General features: G+C 39.6%; 1 protein-coding gene and 1 long non-coding RNA gene across 4 annotated transcripts; both read left to right on the top strand.

Annotated features, from left to right (window-relative positions):
• The first annotated feature begins 7,383 nt into the window (after positions 1-7,383).
• Positions 7,384-8,226, top strand: LOC146572684 (uncharacterized). 2 transcript variants are annotated; one of them, XR_014892927.1, is made up of 4 exons: positions 7,384-7,494; positions 7,606-7,670; positions 7,834-7,961; positions 8,147-8,226. It is a non-coding gene; the product is annotated as an uncharacterized LOC146572684 (long non-coding RNA). The 2 variants fall into 2 exon arrangements; XR_014892926.1 differs by having other exon boundaries at positions 7,606-7,961.
• Positions 8,227-9,584: 1,358 nt separating this feature from the next.
• Positions 9,585-12,411, top strand: LOC146572685 (uncharacterized). 2 transcript variants are annotated; one of them, XM_085278665.1, is made up of 5 exons: positions 9,585-9,664; positions 9,832-10,224; positions 10,666-10,821; positions 11,042-11,091; positions 11,214-12,411. In XM_085278665.1, exons 1-5 carry the CDS (start codon positions 9,628-9,630, stop codon positions 11,331-11,333), a joined length of 756 nt encoding a protein of 251 aa, XP_085134791.1. In that variant the 5' UTR covers positions 9,585-9,627; the 3' UTR covers positions 11,334-12,411. The 2 variants fall into 2 exon arrangements, with proteins under 2 accessions (XP_085134791.1, XP_085134792.1); XM_085278666.1 differs by having other exon boundaries at positions 11,045-11,091.
• Positions 12,412-17,796: the final 5,385 nt, after the last annotated feature.

The following is a 17,796-nucleotide window of genomic DNA, read 5'->3' on the forward strand; positions in this document are numbered from 1 at the left end:
GGGTGGGTCCAGAGACATGCTGAATATAACTAAAAGAGTCTGTAATAGATAAAAAGTCAGAGGCCATGCTACAGCTAAGATCATCCACGTGGAGGTTGAAATCCCCAATCATTAAGACTTTCTCCAGTTTAATAATGGAAGATAAAAAGTCCGTAAAATCTTTAATAAAAACACCAGCGGGGCCGGGAGGGCGGTAAATTAAAACACAATAAAATATATCTGAAGAACCAACCTTAAGAAGTTGTGACTCAAAGGAAGGGAAAAACTCAGAGTCCATACTCCTGCAAGCGAAATTGTCTCGGTGAACAGTGACCAGACCACCACCACGACGGTCCAAACGCGGAGTCCCAATGAAGCGACAGCCGACCGAGCAGAGCTCATTAAGGTGGATAAATTCATTCTCCCGCTGCCAAGAGAAACATGAAGTCCAGATTATTACTGCTAAAAAAGTCATTCAGTACAAATGATTTGTTGGCTATGGAGCGAGCGTTCAGGAGAGCGATCTGAAGCGGAGGTGACAGGCTGACGTCATCAACAGCTGATTGACGGGGAATTGACAGCAGACACCTGGAAAGAGGACGTAGTCTCCCGGTACTTCTAGCTGTGGAACTGTGGTCTTGTAGAATGATAGGCCAAAGTGAAAACATCCCGCATCTCCAGACAAGACGCCGATCCAGGTAATCGTTCTGTTCGCCCGTGATGAAAAGCCGGGTAGGTGGTAACCGATCGGCCTTATCCGCGTCCTAGAGGGGAACCGGTACCAAATACCGGAGACGTTCTCTACCATGGAGCGGAAGAAATCCCCTCTGTCGGGCACGTTTCCTTTTAGTCTTGACACCAGACCTACAGCCCCTTCTAGACGATCTCCTTAACCTTGTTTTTGCTCCTGGGTTATTGTTTGGAGCTAAGAACAGGTACCGGTAGTCGGGAGAGGGAGGAGGGCAGACAAATGGCGGAGGGAAAGCCTGGTGGTAGCTCTGCCAGCTGTCAAAAGTTTTTTCCATACATATTTTGATACTCAACAATGTATGTGAACTGTAGATCCGAGTAGCAATTAGACCTTCATGATATATCACAGATGAGATGACAAGATAAAAAACAATATCCTGAAGCAGTCGACAAAAACACGGAGCAGCAACAGCGGCCAAGCCGAACACAGGCGCCATGTTGCAAGCATCCACTAGTAAAGCTAGTTTTCGGTGGTACGTTCATGGTGACACTGACAAATATCCCATGGTGCCAGTGGAAATTGTTAGGATGCCTGGGTCGTTGACCCAGGGTTTTTGAGTTTATTATCTTATTTATAATTTCTAGTCTTTGGGTTTTTGTTAGAGTCATGTCTTATGGTTTGTCTCTGTGTAATCCTTAGTTGCTGTCTCCCCTGTCCACTATTCCCCGTGTCCAGTTAGTGTCTGTGTCTGCCCTGGTCCCACGTCTCTGTTCCCTCTGTTGTAGTGCCTGCATGTGAGTCTGTGTCTTTGTTCAGTCTGTGTTATGTGTTTCCTGTTTTGAAGGTCTCTGTCTTATCTCAGTGTCTTCAGTTTACGCTTCCTTCTCTCGTCAGTTCTGATTGCCCCAGCTGTGTTTCCCTCCTGTTGTCCATTCCCTGATTGCTCCCTCTATGTATTTAAGCCCTCTGTTGCAGTTTGTCATTGTCGTGATCTACCGTTTATTTTGCTGTGTGTTTTGGCTGCCTGTGTAAGTTATTTGGATTCTTACTTTTGTTCTGTTTGAGTTCAGCATTAAAGCTGTTTCAGTTTACGTTTGTCTCTGGAGTCTGCACCTTGGGTCCTTTTCTTGCCTGCACACAGCCGTCACATAACAGAAATAAATAGGAATAAAAATTAACCAGAGTTTAGGCTGAGCACGCCAGCTTAAAATTTGTGTAGGGTTCTGTGATTGGGGTTGTTGTTGGTGTGTATGTTCAGCTGCAGCCGTGTCTGGAAAACAGAAACTGTGAATAAAATATGATGGAAAGCATGAAAATGTGGTCTGATCTTCTGTGGATCTAATACAGTAACCTTTAAGTGAGGTCCCATTTGAGCTCATTGGGCCATTTCACCAGAGTGCACCATTTCACATTAGTTCTAGGGATTATGCAACACAATATCCTGAAGTATTGCCCCTGTGCAGCATTTCTGCAGACTGTGGTGCAAGCAGTGTTTCAGGTCATCTTCTGAGTCAGCATCCCAAAAGAGATCCTGACTGATCGGGGAACTCGTTCATGTCTCACACTTTAAAAGAACTATTGTGCATTAAATCAGTTCCAACAAGCATCTATCACCGTCAGACTGACGGGTTGGTAGACCAAACGGAACAAGACTTTAAAGTACTTGATTTGTAATGAATCTAATTGGGACTGATTGTTAGACCTTCTGTTGTTTGTATGGGAGGTACCCAAGGGCTGCATTGGATATTCTCCCTTTGAGCTGCTGTTTGGCAGGAAGTCACGGGTGTGTTAAATATAACTCACTCACTTCCTGTTTTATTTTGGGAGGTTGTGTTCCTTATTTGTTGTCTTAAGTTTTGCTTTAGTTTTGATTCACTTCAGTTATGTGGTTTTCCCCTTGTGTCTCCACTTACCCTAATCACCCTCCTGTCTCAATCTCCCTTTGTGCTTTTTCAAGGCAGTTCACCTTCATGTTGGGAAACATGAAGGTGGGGTAACTTTGCACCAAATGCAAAGTTACCCCACTCACACTCACGCAGCGGGAACACAGATACAGATATTTGTTCACCTTCTCTGCAAAAAGGCCAGAATCAAAAAATTGAAATGTGGACATACCAAACTTAAATATATAAAATTCCCCTCGTCTATCCATTTTTTTTCTGACTTGTTTTATTTGTATCAGTCTCTTTCAATATTGGTCTTCTGCGCAGGTTTAAACCAAGAAGGAACAATTTACAAATTCAATTCAATTCAATTTTATTTATACAGCGCCAAATCACAACATCAGTTACATCAAGGCAGTTTATATTTTAAGGCAGACCTTTCAATAATAATTACAGAGAAAAACCCAACAATCATATGACCCCCTATGAGAGAGCACTTTGGCGACAGTTAAAAACTCCCTTTTAACAGGAAAAAACCTCTGACAGAACCAGGCTCAGGGAGGGGCGGCCATCTGCCGTGACCGGTTGGGGTGAGAGAAGGAAGACAGGATAAAAGACATGCTGTGGAAGAGAGCCAGAGATTAATAACAAGTATGATTCAATGCAGAGAGGTCTATTAAGTGAGAAAGGTGACTGAAGAAGAAATACTCAATGCATCATTGGAATCCCCCCAGCAGCCTACGCCTATTGAAGTGTAACTAAGTGAGTATACAGGGTCACCTGATCCAGCCCTAACTATATGCTTTAGCAAAACGGAAAGCTTTAAGCCTAATCTTAAAAGTAGAGATAGTGTCTGCCTCCCGAATCCAAACTGGAAGCTGGTTCCATAGAAGAGGGGCCTGAAAACTGAAGGCTCTGCCTCCCATTCATTGGTGTGTGTTATCTGACTTCAAGGAAAGATAAAGTTGGGTATCATCTGTGTAGCAGGTTGAAAAAAGCTACATGTTTATTTTTGTAAGAAAACCAATTACCCCCTTATTTTTTGTTTATTATTGTGACTTATTTTGACATTGTTATGTGTTGTTATATTGGTTATATTTCATTATGCCAGTAGATGGTGCTCTTGCACTGCTGTGGAACTACCAGAGACTCTAGCTATAGGCTCTGCGCATGCGCAGCTCAGAAATAAATGAGCTCCGGCCTGAGCAAGACGCTAACTTCGGTGTCCTCTCTATTAATCCACAGGTACTGACAAACAAACTTTTATGTTACCGAACTGGTTCTAAATGTCATGTAAGTTGAGTAACAACTGTTCGGCTATATTTTGAGATGAGAGTGATGATGTTGTTTTGTGGTATTTTGTTGTAATGAGTATTAGTGTATCATCGGCATAATGCTATAATGCTACGTAGCACTATAAGTATATGCTATGACAGTGGCAACCTGCGACTTCCGAAAATGTGTTGTAGTGTTTGTTTTAGTGTTAGCCAAGCAGTACTGAGTACATGTATTAAGAGGAAAGCCTTTTGTTGGTGAAACAACGTTGCAGTCGTCTGCCGCCATGTTATGTTGCGTTCAAGGGACGCCATGTTCAAAAGTAATAGCGTATATGGCGCGAATGTGGGGAAAGGTTGTGTGAATGTGAGATGGGTTATTTTGGTATGTTGTTATGCTTTAACCGTGAGTGTTTTGTTTAAGTTGTGAGTATGTAAAGTCATTTTGAATTAGTTTGTATTTATTTTGCTTTTGAGAGAATGCTTTTTTGTAACTTCATTTTTGTTTATGAACTCTGTTATTTTATGGGAAGAATGCATGGTCTAGTGTGATTTGTATTGTGTATATGTAGAGAAATAAATGAGCTCCGGCCTGAGCAAGACGCTAACTTCGGTGTCCTCTCTATTAAGCCACAGTTTGCTCATATTTGGCTACGCAGTGCTCTCTAGCCTGTGTGCCGCTTGCTGCCGGTCCAGATTCCCCTAGGTCTGGTGCCGGTAACATCTGCAAAGCAATGAAAATAAATGTTTTGCCTTCTGATGATACTACCTAAGGGAAGCATGTATAAAGTCAACAGAATTGGTCCTAGTACTGAACCCTATGGAACTCCATAATTAACCTTGTATGAAGTGTATGAAGAAAACTCTCCATTTACATGAACAAATTGAAGTCTGTTAGATATGATACAAACCACTGCAGCGCAGTACCTGTAATACCTACAGTGTGCTCTAATTGCGCTAATAGGATATTATGGTCGACAGTATCGAATGCTGGACTGAGGTCTAACATGACAATCACAGAGATGTGTCCACTGTCAGGGGCACTTCAAATAAGCTATTCCTCTGCAGATGACCTGTTAGCTGTTTGACAATTACTCTTTCAAGATTTTTTAATATGAAAGGAAGGTTGGAGATTGGCCTGATTAGCTAAGATAGCTGGATCAAGAGATGGCTTTTTAAGTAAAGGGTTAACTATTACCAGCTTGAAGGCCTGTGGTACATAGAAGATAGGCTGATCATATTTAAGAAGCATAAATCAATGGTAGGACATCCTTGAGCAGTCTTGTAGGAATGGAGTCTAAAAGGCACGTCAATGGTTTGGAGGAAAGTTGGTTGTTTTCTTCAATCAGTGATCAATAGTAAGATATTCTAGCTTTCCGGAGGACTTTCTTATAAAGCAGCAAACTATTTCTCCAGGCTAAATGATGATCTTCTAAATTTGTTTTGTCATTTCCTCTCCAGCTTATGAGTTATCTGCTTTAAGCTACGTTTTTGAGAGTTATACTGAATAAAGTACTTCTCATCTGAGGCTCTCTTTTTACAGGAGCTACAGTATCCAGAGTTATGTGTAGTGAGGAGCTAAAATTATTAACAAGATAATCGATCTCTGTTGGAGTAGCATTCAGGTAGCTGCTCTGCTCTGTGTTGGTGCAACGCATTGAAGATGTTAACAGTGGGTGAATTATGTTCTTAAACTTAGTTACAGCACTTTCAGAAAGTCATCCACTGTGATGAAATCTACTCCCCATAGCGAAGACCCTATAAAAAAGTGAACATCAAAAGGTGTTTCTGGTTAGGATACTGGAAGCACTGATAGAACATCTAGTGACAGGAGGTGTAAATTCTGAGACTTCTAACTTTAACGAATTTATTATGAACAACAGACGTGAGACTTAGCCCTTCAGTGGTATTGTTCTCATCAAAGTCAGTTTTCATTTGGAGAATTTTCTACAACTTCCATCTATCCATCCATCTTCTTCCGCTTATCCAGGGCCGGGTCGCATGGGCAGCAGCCCAAGCAGAGAAGCCCAGACCTCCCTCTCCCCAGCCACCTCCTCCAGCTTATCCGGGGAACACCACGGCGTTCCCAGGCCAGCCGAAAGATATAATCTCTCCGGCGTGTCCTGGGTCTGCCCCGGGGCCTCCTCCCGGTGGGACATGCCAGGAAAACCTCGCCCAGGGGGCATCCTTGTCAGATGCCTGAACCACCTCAACTGGCTTCTTTCAATGTGGAGAAGCAGCGGCTCTACTCTGAGCCCCTCCCGAATGGCCGAACTTCTCACCCTATCTCTAAGGGAGAGGCCAGCCAGAAGCCCATTTCTGCCGCTTGTATTCACAATCTCATTCTTTCGGTCACTACCCAACGCTTGTGACCATAGGTGAGGGTAGGGGCGTAGATCGACCTGTAAATTGAGAGCTTTTCTTTTACACTCAGCTCTGGAAATATGAACTTTTCTATAACTTTTCTATCCCTACCCAGACTTATGATTTCAGCTAAGTTCTCTCTCAAGAACTTCACAAATTCTCTCTGAGCGCTAGAGAAAACACAACCTTTATCACTCTCACTATCTGGCAATCATATCAAGCAGATCAGGTGAGTTGTTTTTGAAGCATCTCGCACTACCTTGGCCTTTGGTCATCCCTGGCTCAGTACTTTTAACCCCAGTATTGATTGGTGTCTGTGGTGGTGTGAGGTCTTTAGGAGGGGGAGGCGTGGTGCAACAGGCTCAAGGGGCAATGCCAGGGAGGCTGATGGACCAGCACCAGCTCATTTGCAGTAATTAGGTTTCTCCCTTTTTAGTGACACTGGGAGCTGTGATGGGTTAGGGGAGTCCAACACGACATTGGTGCCAAACAGAAAACGGTGCACAAACCGAATAAAAGAAAAAGAAACCCATAACAAGAAAATTGTGTGGTCTGATTTGTGTGTATGGTCAGCATCAACACTTCCTTGGTTTTAAAAAGTTTTATTGCTGTTTCATCTGGAATTTCAGCAAGCTTGCTTAGCCGCTACTAAACTGACATCTCCCAGAACTCCACTACTCAGGAAGCCTTTCTCTCTCAAGAAACACGCTGATCCTCCAGATTTTGTCACTGGTCTTTGATGTTCCTCAGGTAACACAGTCATCTTGAAAATCATTGAAGAGTTTTCTAAGTCTGTCCATTTTGTTGCTCCTCTCAAACTCTCCTTGGTTGTAAAAACAGCCCAGTTTCTCACCTTTCTTCTGACTATGTGATTGCCCACGGGACATTGTTTCTTCCCATGAACCTCAGTTAACCTCATTTCTTTGGAAGGAGCTGTGTCCAGCACTGGGAGCTCAGACTAGTCCAGGGGTGGGCAATTCCAGGCCTCGAGGGCCGGTGTCCTGCAGGTTTTAAATCTCACCTTGGGTCAACACACCTGAATCAAATGATTACTTCATTACCAGCCTCTGGAGAACTTCAGGACATGTTGAGGAGGTAATTTAGCCATTTAAATCAGCTGTGTTGGATCAAGGACACATCTAAAACCTGCAGGGACACCGGCCCTCGAGGCCTGGAGTTGCCCACCCCTGGGCTAGTCTCTCTTCTGGCTTCCATCTCCAGATCAACAGGCAAGTGGAGAGAACTAACCAGGTTCTCGATGAGTCTACCCGTCAACCTGGAGCGCTCCGTTGTCCTGGATCAGGTGAATACCACTACTAATGACTTCCTCCCATTCAAGTCTTCAACGGGCTACTAACCTCTGCTTTTCCCTGGTGTGGTGAGAAATTGAGAAAATCTGTCCCCTCTTTCTTAGAATCAAGCGGAAGAACAAGTATCTGGCTGACTTCCACCAAAAACCTTCACTGAGCTACCTTCCAAGTCAGTTCTGGTTATCCACTAAAAATCTCCCTTTACAGTTTGAATCTAAGAAAAATCCCTCTCCAAACTAAACGGGTTATGATGAAATCAAGTCTCTATTTAACCCTGTCTCTCTTTGTCTATGTTACACAATACAAGAATTCGCATTTTTTATGTCTTCCAGCTATAGCCTGTTCGGTTCAGTCCATTTTACGCACAGTTTAGAGTCTTGGTCACAAGTGTAGGAAGAAATGAGCAAGATACTGACATGCTGATCAATGAACCATCTGCAACGATATACAAGCTGAATAGGTCTGTTTTAATGCAGAGACTTAATTAATTGTTTAAATTCTTCAACTTTTGTCCTGATTTTTCTTCTTTAGAGTTGTGTTGGTTTAATTTCCAATTTTGTGTTATGCATGACCTTTATAAAGATCATTGTGACTGGCATCAGTGAAAAGTGTCACAAGTTTTACTTGCTTTTTTTCTTGATTCAGTGCTGGTGAATAAACATTCCTCACCTCACTTATATGGACATGGGCTACTGAACTGCTGCTTAAGTGATCTCTTTGGAGGTAAAAATGGAGGGATGGAACTGGGTTAAACTGTCCTGACTGCTTGTGAAAATGTGACATTAGCATTACATGTTTTCTAAATCCAAATCTAGTTTTTAATATGTTCCAAGCACTAGGGCTGCCACAATTTGTCGACTAGTCACGATTACGTCGACTATCAAAATCGTCGACGACTGATTTAATAGTCGACGTGTCGTTTGAAGCTTTGTAAGATCGCAAAAGACGCAGGAATAATAGCAGGATTTAAGAGTGTAATAACGGACTGAAAGAGAAGATGGCAGCACAGCATGTACAAGGATGCCAGCTGCCGTTAAACCCCGAAGAAGAAGAAGCAGCTGTGTCCCAGAATTCATAGCGCGGCCCAGCTTAGTTTCCAACAATGGCGGTAGCTAGTTAGTTTTAATATTACTCTTATTATTCTTTCTGGGTCAAAAAATAAACGTTTAACATATTTTCAGGCGAGAATGTAGCTGTGTAAACCTCAAATATCTGCTCAGTTTATCAGGACACCACATATTTTCAAAAGCGCTCCGACGTTTTCGGAGACGTCTGTTACCCACTAGCTCGATAGCTAGCCGGGGGCTAGGTCACTAGCGCCGTGAGAACACCGGACTCCCGGCAAATTGTTTTCAAACCCACCGCCGTCTTTCGCGACTCAGGTTAAATATATATGAGTCACTTAGATAAATTAAAAATGTTATTGTTTGGCTTTTTTTTAGTATTTTATTTGTTCCTGAGTAAATCGGTTTGGCTGAGATTAAAGTTATAGTTTTTACACAGCTGAATAAACGTCAAGCAGACAGCTGATTATCAGAAGTGTGAGATGCTGGAGAATATACTCCGGTGTCCTGTTATATTTTAGATAGCAAGGAGTTTATTAAACTTTACCGAAACAATCTCCAAATTTCATTAAAATTTAATAAACTATCATCTTAGCTTTATTTTTAGTTAGCACCTTAAAAGCTTAAAGCTGTAAGCTAATGATAGTTATATAAGAGCAGATGCTGCTGGTGCAATAAGCTGTGCATTTTACGTCCAGTGGATGATGATCTGATTAGTCGACTAATCGCATAAATAATCGGTGACTAGTCGACTATCAAAATAATCGTTTGTGGCAGCCCTACCAAGCACAAACTAAAACATATTTTGCACACTTCAAGTCTAATACATAATTTCATTCATGCTTCCTGATTTTATTATGGATCTATGCATGCAGTGCAATTGTGTCCATGTGTTATTTTCATTCACATAAAATCAAACGAACAGAAAACAGCCACAGAATAAAAGGTTCCATTCAACAAGCCAATCAGAACTTGAATTTCCTTAAAAGGAAACGTCTGTGAAGGGGACACTCAAGAGTGAGACCATTTTTGATATCTTTTAACTGCAAGTCGTCGTCAAACATGGACAGACTTCACATCATTTTTGTCCTTTTTTTAGGTAATATTTTGGAAGGAGCTTTTATGAAACATTCATTTTATTTAACATTTACCTGTTCTACTGATTATATTTGACATCATCTAAATCTACTTCTTTAGTCAACACTTACAACTATGTTGTACAATGTGAAACACTGGCAAAATGTGTTATTGTGTTTTGTATTTCAGGAGGTGATTGGATTTCTGGATCAGTGGTGGATCTGACAGTGAGATTGGGTGAAAACATAACTCTGTATTGTGACTCTACAAAACCACCTGAGGAATATATTGTGTGGTACAGAAATTGTACCCATGAAAATCAGCCTCCTCTTGTCCTAAAACTAACAAAGGATTCGTGGAAACCCATCTGTAACCGAGCAACTTTAGTGAATTCTCTACCTCGCTTCCACTTTGTAAACAACCAGTCCTCTGGATCGTATGACCTGCTGATTGTGAATATTTCTGATTCTGATGAGGGCCTCTATTACTGTGGAACTGAGCAGAAACAGCTACAGGATAAAAAGGATATTAACCTTGAATTTGTTCAGAGTTATGGCAGTGTGGTGACAAGGATTAAAATCAGTAAGTGCTCATGTGATTTTTTTTTTAACATTAAACATTAGTATCAATATTTAAAAAATGTAACTGTAACTTAGACTCAGGTTAATTGTCAAAAACAATTTTAAAAATGACATATTCTGAAACCATTACATGATTACACAATTATTTGAAACTTTTTAGGTTAAAATTGTCAAAATGCATTTTATATGAATTGCAGTTTAAATATTCTATCAGTAACATTGTGCATTGCTGACATATTTAATATGAAGTGTCAGGCCATTAATAATGAAAAGCAAGATTAACTATTTTTAAACGAAACAAATATTTTGATTGCCATGCATGTTTTCTTTTCAAATGAGTTTTTCTAGTTTTCTGATGACTGAGATTCAACATCTCAAACATTAGAATGATAAAAAAAATATACACAGAGACCTAACTGAAACATGTTTGTGAACAATTTAGATTTCAGTGATCCACATTCTTCAATTTTAACTGGTCAAACATCTCCACAAGACTGCGGCATGTGTTGGAAACTGCTCTTCATCCTGTGTGCAACTTTTGCAGCTCTCTCCTCTCTTCTTGTCTCTCTTCTTGTTCATTACCTCTGCCAGAAAACAGGTAATTGCTAAATATGGTACTTTTTTCAATCAATCCTCTTATCATCAAATTAGTATATTACTTAGTTTTTTCATCAGCTCAATTTGTAAACTTAACAATTTGTGCAAAATTTAAAAGCATTTTGCTAACATAAGAAAATTCCAGGCAATGAGGTTACTACATCTAAGTCAGTATAATGGTGGATTTTATTTTTTAATGATGTATTCATTTCTGTGGCCAGAAGTTGATCAACAAAGACCAGAAACCAGTGGGAAAACAAGAAGAACTCAGGTAAATTACATTAATATTCAATCCGTATTTTTTCAGCGCTTGTCATAATTAATAATTCTAACAAAATGAATTATTTATAGAAAACCAATCATATTCATAATTACAAACAAATTCATTCACAGGATGAAGATGTGCTTTATGCTACAGTGGAAACACGTCAAGCAACAGAGCGATCCAAGAAGAAGATAACCTATAGTTCTGACTTATGCACCTATTCTACTGTCAAGACCTCTGGGGTCTAGATTTTACATTCAAAAGTGCATTATGAATTAATCAGAAGTCATTAAGTTTTTTGCTTTTGCCATTTTTCCTCTACCTATCAAGCTTAGTAATAATTATAATCGTCTATTTCTTCTTCAGTGAGCTGCTTGGTTTAGATGATATTTAAAGGTATATAGTCAGACATTTTTTTTATTATTTTATGCAAAAAATATTGTTCTTGTAATTTCCGACAGACTGATGTATCATCATTAATCCATTAAAAATACATATGAAAATACATGAGTGCTTGTGAAAGCTCCCATGTTGCCCTGCCATCATGAATAGTGCCTGTGATGAAAATCACCTTTCTGCCTAATCACATTTTATGTATGTGGCTAGAGACTGGTCTCATATCCTGTATGCCAAAAACAGAAGACAGGACACCTCACAGGCATTTGTGTGGAGACAAATTTCAATTTCGGCTTGTTTCATCATGTCTGTGTTTTTTCATTTGAGTAGGGGTCCCATTCATCAAAGAAGCAAATACACAAAGAAAAGAGACAACATGACCAACACTGGGATAAAGAGAAAGTAAACACTGGCACCAGTGATACTGAAGTTGCCTGCTTTCTCGTTTAGGTCTCAAACCAGGGATCTTGGTTGTTACATGACTGTTTAAACCAATTCACTATGCAGCCCCTATAACTGCATATAACACAATGGAAGTAGACACTCACTTATTTCATTAGGATTTTCCCATCTCTATGGTTTACGTCTTCAGTACTAAGTACTAATGTATGTCTCATGGCATGATTAAATATCTTTCCATTTGATACATAAATCTATACTGATATTATACAAAGTAAAACTGAGTAAATACCAATAACATCAGTGTCAATTACATCACAAATACCTTAGTGATGAATCGTTGGCTGTTCACGTCCTCTGATGGTGCCTTCTGATATAAAACCCAGCTGTAATGCTCTTTACACTTACACAGGTCTATTTCTACTGCCTTATAAATTACATATCTGCTTCTTCCTGTGTAAAATGTTTAACTGTTTGTTTTCTTTTGTTTCTTTGTTTAGTATTGTAATAAATAAAGTGTAATTAAGCAAGCAATAAGCAGTAGAGTGGTATTTATCAAAATCCATGCTGCATATAGTTTCTGGAGGCAGACAGAACAAAAAAAAAAACCTTACTGCTGGAGGTCAAAGGAGAATGGCCAGATTGGTTCAAGCTAGGATTCTATGGGCTACACCTCCAAAAAAAAACCATAAACTCCCCCAAAACAGAATTCAAAGTTCCAAACATGAACTCGGTAATGAGTAGCTCCACCGTTATTGCTGATCACTTCAAAAGTTCATTGTGGCACGCTTGATGCAAGCATTTCCATGAGGTGAGTGGGAACATTTCTCCAAGTGGTAAAGACGGCCGCACGAAGGGCATCTACTTTCTGGAACTGTTGTCCATTTTTGTAAACTTCTCTTGCCATCCATCCCCAAAGGTTCTCAATTCAATTTAGATCAGGGGAACAAGCAGGATGGTCCAAATGATGTTATTCTCTAGGAAGAAGTCCCTTGTCCTGCAGGCATTGAATACTGTAGCACTGTCCTGTTGAAAAATCCAGACGAAGGCCTTCAGTCATGAGGGATGGTCTCTGCAACATCTGGACATAGCCAGCGGTCGTTTGATGCCCCGGCACCTCCTGAAGCTCCATTGTTCCACTGAAGGAAAAGGCACCCCAGACCATTAAGGCCCCGCCTCCACTGTGGCATGTAGAAAACATCTCAGGTGGGATCTGATTGTCATGCCAATAAAGTTGGGAACCATCATGACCATCAAGGTTACTTTTTTTTCTTATCAGAGAATAAAACTTTCTTCCACCTTTCAGTGTTGCATGTTTGGTGCTCTCTTGCAAAGTCCAAACGGTCAGTTCTCTGGCGTTCATGGAGACGAGGCCTTTGAAGACAATTTTATTTTTGAAGCCTTTCAGTCTCAGATGCCATCCGATGGTTATGGGGCTGCAGTCGGCACCAGTAATGGTCTTAATTTAAGTCGAGGATCGTCCAGTATCTTGAGCTCCAGCTGAGTGCTGGTGAATTTTTTGGGGGTCTTCCACTTGACTTTTTTGTTCCACAACCCTCAGGATCTTTTAAGAAATTCCAAATGACTCTCTTACTGCATCCCACCTCAGCAGCAAAGGCACGCTGCAAGAGACCCTGCTTATGCAGTTCAACAACCCAACACGTTCAAAAAGGGAACGTTTTTTTGCCTTTGCCATCAGGACATCATGACAGTGTAACTACCTGAACGAAAATGACAATGAATCCACATTTTTGCACAGATTTGGCCTTTTGGCATACAGTCAAAACCTTTTGTTCAGTTTCAGTGTTGTTTCCAATAAATTGTGTGCTCAGAAAATGTTTTCACTCCCATTTCTTCTCGTTGCATGTTGAAACTCTACTTGTAACCTTGTTAAGATCCATGCAAAATATCTTAAACTTTTTGATCGGGACTGTACCTTTTTTGGATTTTGCAGGTGAATCAGTCTGTCACTGAAGGAACTGCCCAGCGTTGTCACTGTTTTGTACATGGTGTGGGATTTCCATGAGAGTTGATAGCCTAGCCATCAATCTCCTCTCAGAGGACTGAAACCATTAATATACTTTTGAAAATTCAGGCTTTTTTGCAGCCAGAGTAGTCACCCCATGCTGACCAATAGAATAACTGGAGGTTTAACGCACTTACACTCCTCTGGTTTAACCCTTTAAGACCTACCATAGAACCAAGTCCGCCAGAGCTTATATTATATTTTTACATGGTGTGGTGCCATTTTTGGGAGCATTTCAAGTTGCTATACATCAATACAACAATTATAGCCCAGATTTTAATAATATGTATTCATTAAGTGCATAGTAATTACATAAATTGCAAAAAAGTGCAATAAAGTACAAAAAAACTGAAAATCGTTTTCGCTTTTTTAACATATATTTCTAGTTAGAGAAATTTAAGAGGCTTATCCCTCAAAACTGTAAATACAAAAAAGTTGCACAAAATAGTTTCCTACCACAGGAAATTTATTTTGAGTGTCTTCATAGTTTTATTTTTGAAATATACCAATTTTTATATACTGCAGGAAAAACGAAAATAAATATTATACTGCAAATTTGCAAAAAAAGCAGCATATGCATCAAAATAAACTATTTCCAGCAGTGCAATATGAGTCCTAAGCATCCCAGAAACGACACAGAAAGTCATAAAGTCAAAGATAACTTTTAAAAAGACCAGTATAGGCCCTCAGGCCCTGATGGTAAAAAGACTACATTTCCGCGAAAATGACGTCACTTCCGGTTTCGGGCAAGTAATGGCGGACATGCAAAAGTTCGTGCTGATGTCTATTCCAACGTAGGAAGTGTTATGAACAGCTGATCGGATCGGCAAAGCGTGTTTCTGGAATATTATGTTTTTGTTGCTGCAAGTGCTTTTTATGCAGTTTTTGCAAAGCTTTATGTGGAAGGAAACTGTGACCGAGGACAAGCTGATGGCATAAGATGTAAGTACAACTCCTCCGGTTTCATATGCAAAAAAAATTATTGCGCTAGCTTACGTGGTTGCAGAGCTACCGGGATTTAAAAATAGTTACGCAAATCAGAGCGTGCCCGCTCCGACCGGCTCTAAAGGGTTAAAGGATATGTTAACCTTTTGTATATATTTTTGTAGGATTTGCCACCATGCAACAAAGGTCAGTGTTAGAACAAGAGAAGTGTTTCTCATTGTAACAAGGTTACAAAAATATGATGGGACATTGAAAATCCAAATGTCACAGTCCGTCCAAGTATCACACATTTTCTTACTGCATTTCGTTGCCCTGTACCTGTGCATGTGCAATGACAATAAAGTTGAATTCTATTCTATTCTATTCTATTCTATTCTATTAATTTCCTTTTGAAAATGAATAACTTTATGTTTAAGCTTTTTTCTTGTTTTATTTGAATCTTTATTTATCTCCTGGTCCAGCAGTTTTTAACCCAGTGTTTTTGAGTTGTGGATTTCCAATCTTGCAGTTGAAATTCAATTACTTTTCCAATCTAGTTTCTGTTCATTTAATTTATTTTCCTTGTCTGCGTTATCCTGTCTTCTATGTGTCAAGTCTGCGATTGTTTCCTGTGATTTTTGCACCACTTGGAGATTTGCTTAGACTCCATTAAAAGTAAGTTTTTACTCCATATCATGCCAGCAAGTACTTGAATATCTGGATGAACCTATTGGTCTTTCTTTGAGATGATCAAAAAGTTGAGCTATTTTTTTAGCACAATTTTTGTGCCACATCATAACCACATCATCCTAGCTGATATTTGCAGTTCAAATAAAGAATTCTGTCGTCTCTTGGTCTTATTGTCACTTTCGGCACTGATCCAGAAACTCATTTGTACTGCAAGAAACACCTACTAAATCAATATGACAACCAAGCAAATACATATGTTGACTCCACCCTGCTCAATACAAAACAGATAATGTAGATATACATTTGTTGCCCAGATAGAATCAATATAATGACTGCAACTGAAATAAGATAATAGAACTACACAGCAAAAAGTAATTTAGTTTCACCTTTAAGTTTCTGTGTGCATGTGTTAATAGTGATCTGTTTTGCCAAAAAAGCATGAAGCCAGTGGAGAACTGACTCCAAAAAAAAGTCGATCCCCATAGAATCCCAGCTTGGAAATCTGACACAAATTTGTGGCGCAAACTACAGTGTCAAACTAGTAGAGCAATCAGAAGGAGGTTTTTTTTTTAGTACAGCACCACATTGGCACAATTTCAAACTAGCAGTTGCCATTAACCTCCAGAAACCACTCGCCAACTGGTGACAGAATACGTATGTTTTTTTTACCTTTTTTGGTTGCTTGAGTCTCTAGGCCTAAATAACGTAAACCATTGTGATAAGACGTTTTGTCTACCTTTAATACTGTGAGTTTTCTTCTAATTATTTTTTACTGCTATGTTTTTTTACACATGGCTTTTTATGCTTTTGCTTATGCTGCTACCTATTTGCCGGTGCAAATATTCAAAATTTACTAATATAGGACTGTCTGTCTAAAATGGACGATAAAGCAGGGTATGCTTCTCAGGGTGAGGACTTGTGTTTAAAATGAGTCTTGAGCCTGAGAAGGGTACCCTTTAATAACCTGTAAAGCGTACACCAAATCCACAGCAGCAACAGTCATTCGTACATTACAAAGTGCAGAATGCTGACAAACTGAAGCTGGAAAAAAAAGTTTCTGTTTTCTTGAATATTGTCAATAAGTGACCTAAAACACCTAAATCCAAACCTATTTTATAGAAGTTTACTCTCAGGTTTAGACACTGTTAATAAAAATTCAAAAATTTAAATGAAAACATTTATTGGCTAACAGGTTGTAGCACTCTGATGTCCCACTTAGATTAGGCCTTGACATGTTGTTTAGTATCACACTAGCTGCATACCACAACTGAATGCCACTGCAAATCATTGTGGTAGACATGCTGGTAAATGGTGCCTACATAAGTTTTCTGCAGCATTATCAGAAAAGACATCTACCCATCCCCACCCCCAACAACTTCACGTCTTCAAGATCACTTCACGTCTCTATTTCAAGTGAAGAGCATACAGTACAAAGAAACTTATCAGTTTGTGATAAATGCAGGGGGGCTTGCTAATACTACCTCTGTTTCCATAAACCAATGGTACTTATCTCAGAGAAGTTAAATCAGAGCTAATGGGAGCTTGTCTAGCACTCTAGTTTCCCAACAGTGTCCCATCAAAGACCAGAAGGTTTACTCAAGACCAGTAGTCTCAGCTTGAAAAGCTTAAGCCACTGTTGACAATACATGGAAATGCCCATTAAAAATGCTAACCGCAAACAGATTTCAGTGGTTTGCTGTCAAGCAGGGGCACTCATTTAGAGCATGGTGCAAATAGGCGAGAAGTTTTTCTGACAGAACACTGTTGGAGATGAAAGGAAAGAGATTGCTTTCACTTTTGTACATTTTTAATTTATGTCTATTTTTAGATTTCACTAGACAACCACTGCTTGCCTTGTTTGGCATGATGGGGCCCCACTGCTTTGGAAGCATTTATGTAGGTTGTGATAAGAGATGATTAATTCTGAAAGTGATTAAACTTCTTGCATTTGTACCACTAATGAATTGATCTTTTCTAAAGCAAAGTTGACATTTGAACTTATTTTCCTAGACTGGTCCTTATCATTCTCAGTGTTTAATGGTTTTGCTTCCTCTTAGCCTGTTTACCAGATTTTATTTCTGATTTCTCAAACTTTTTATCTAATTCTGCATTTAAGTCTATTAAAATGAAGTTGGTTTATTTGATTGTTTGTTTTTTTTAAACAGACTCAACACTTCATTCATTATTAGACTTAGGTAACAACAATATAATTCAGAGATGTATACATACTTGCATTTTATAGGGTCATTTGAATACTCTGTATATTTTTGAATAAT

This window comes from Mchenga conophoros, linkage group LG6 (genome assembly GCF_057382185.1).
Source record: "Mchenga conophoros isolate Kocher_MC1m ecotype Shallow Benthic linkage group LG6, M_conophoros_male_GT1.1, whole genome shotgun sequence".
NCBI classification, from domain to species: Eukaryota; Metazoa; Chordata; class Actinopteri; order Cichliformes; family Cichlidae; genus Mchenga; species Mchenga conophoros.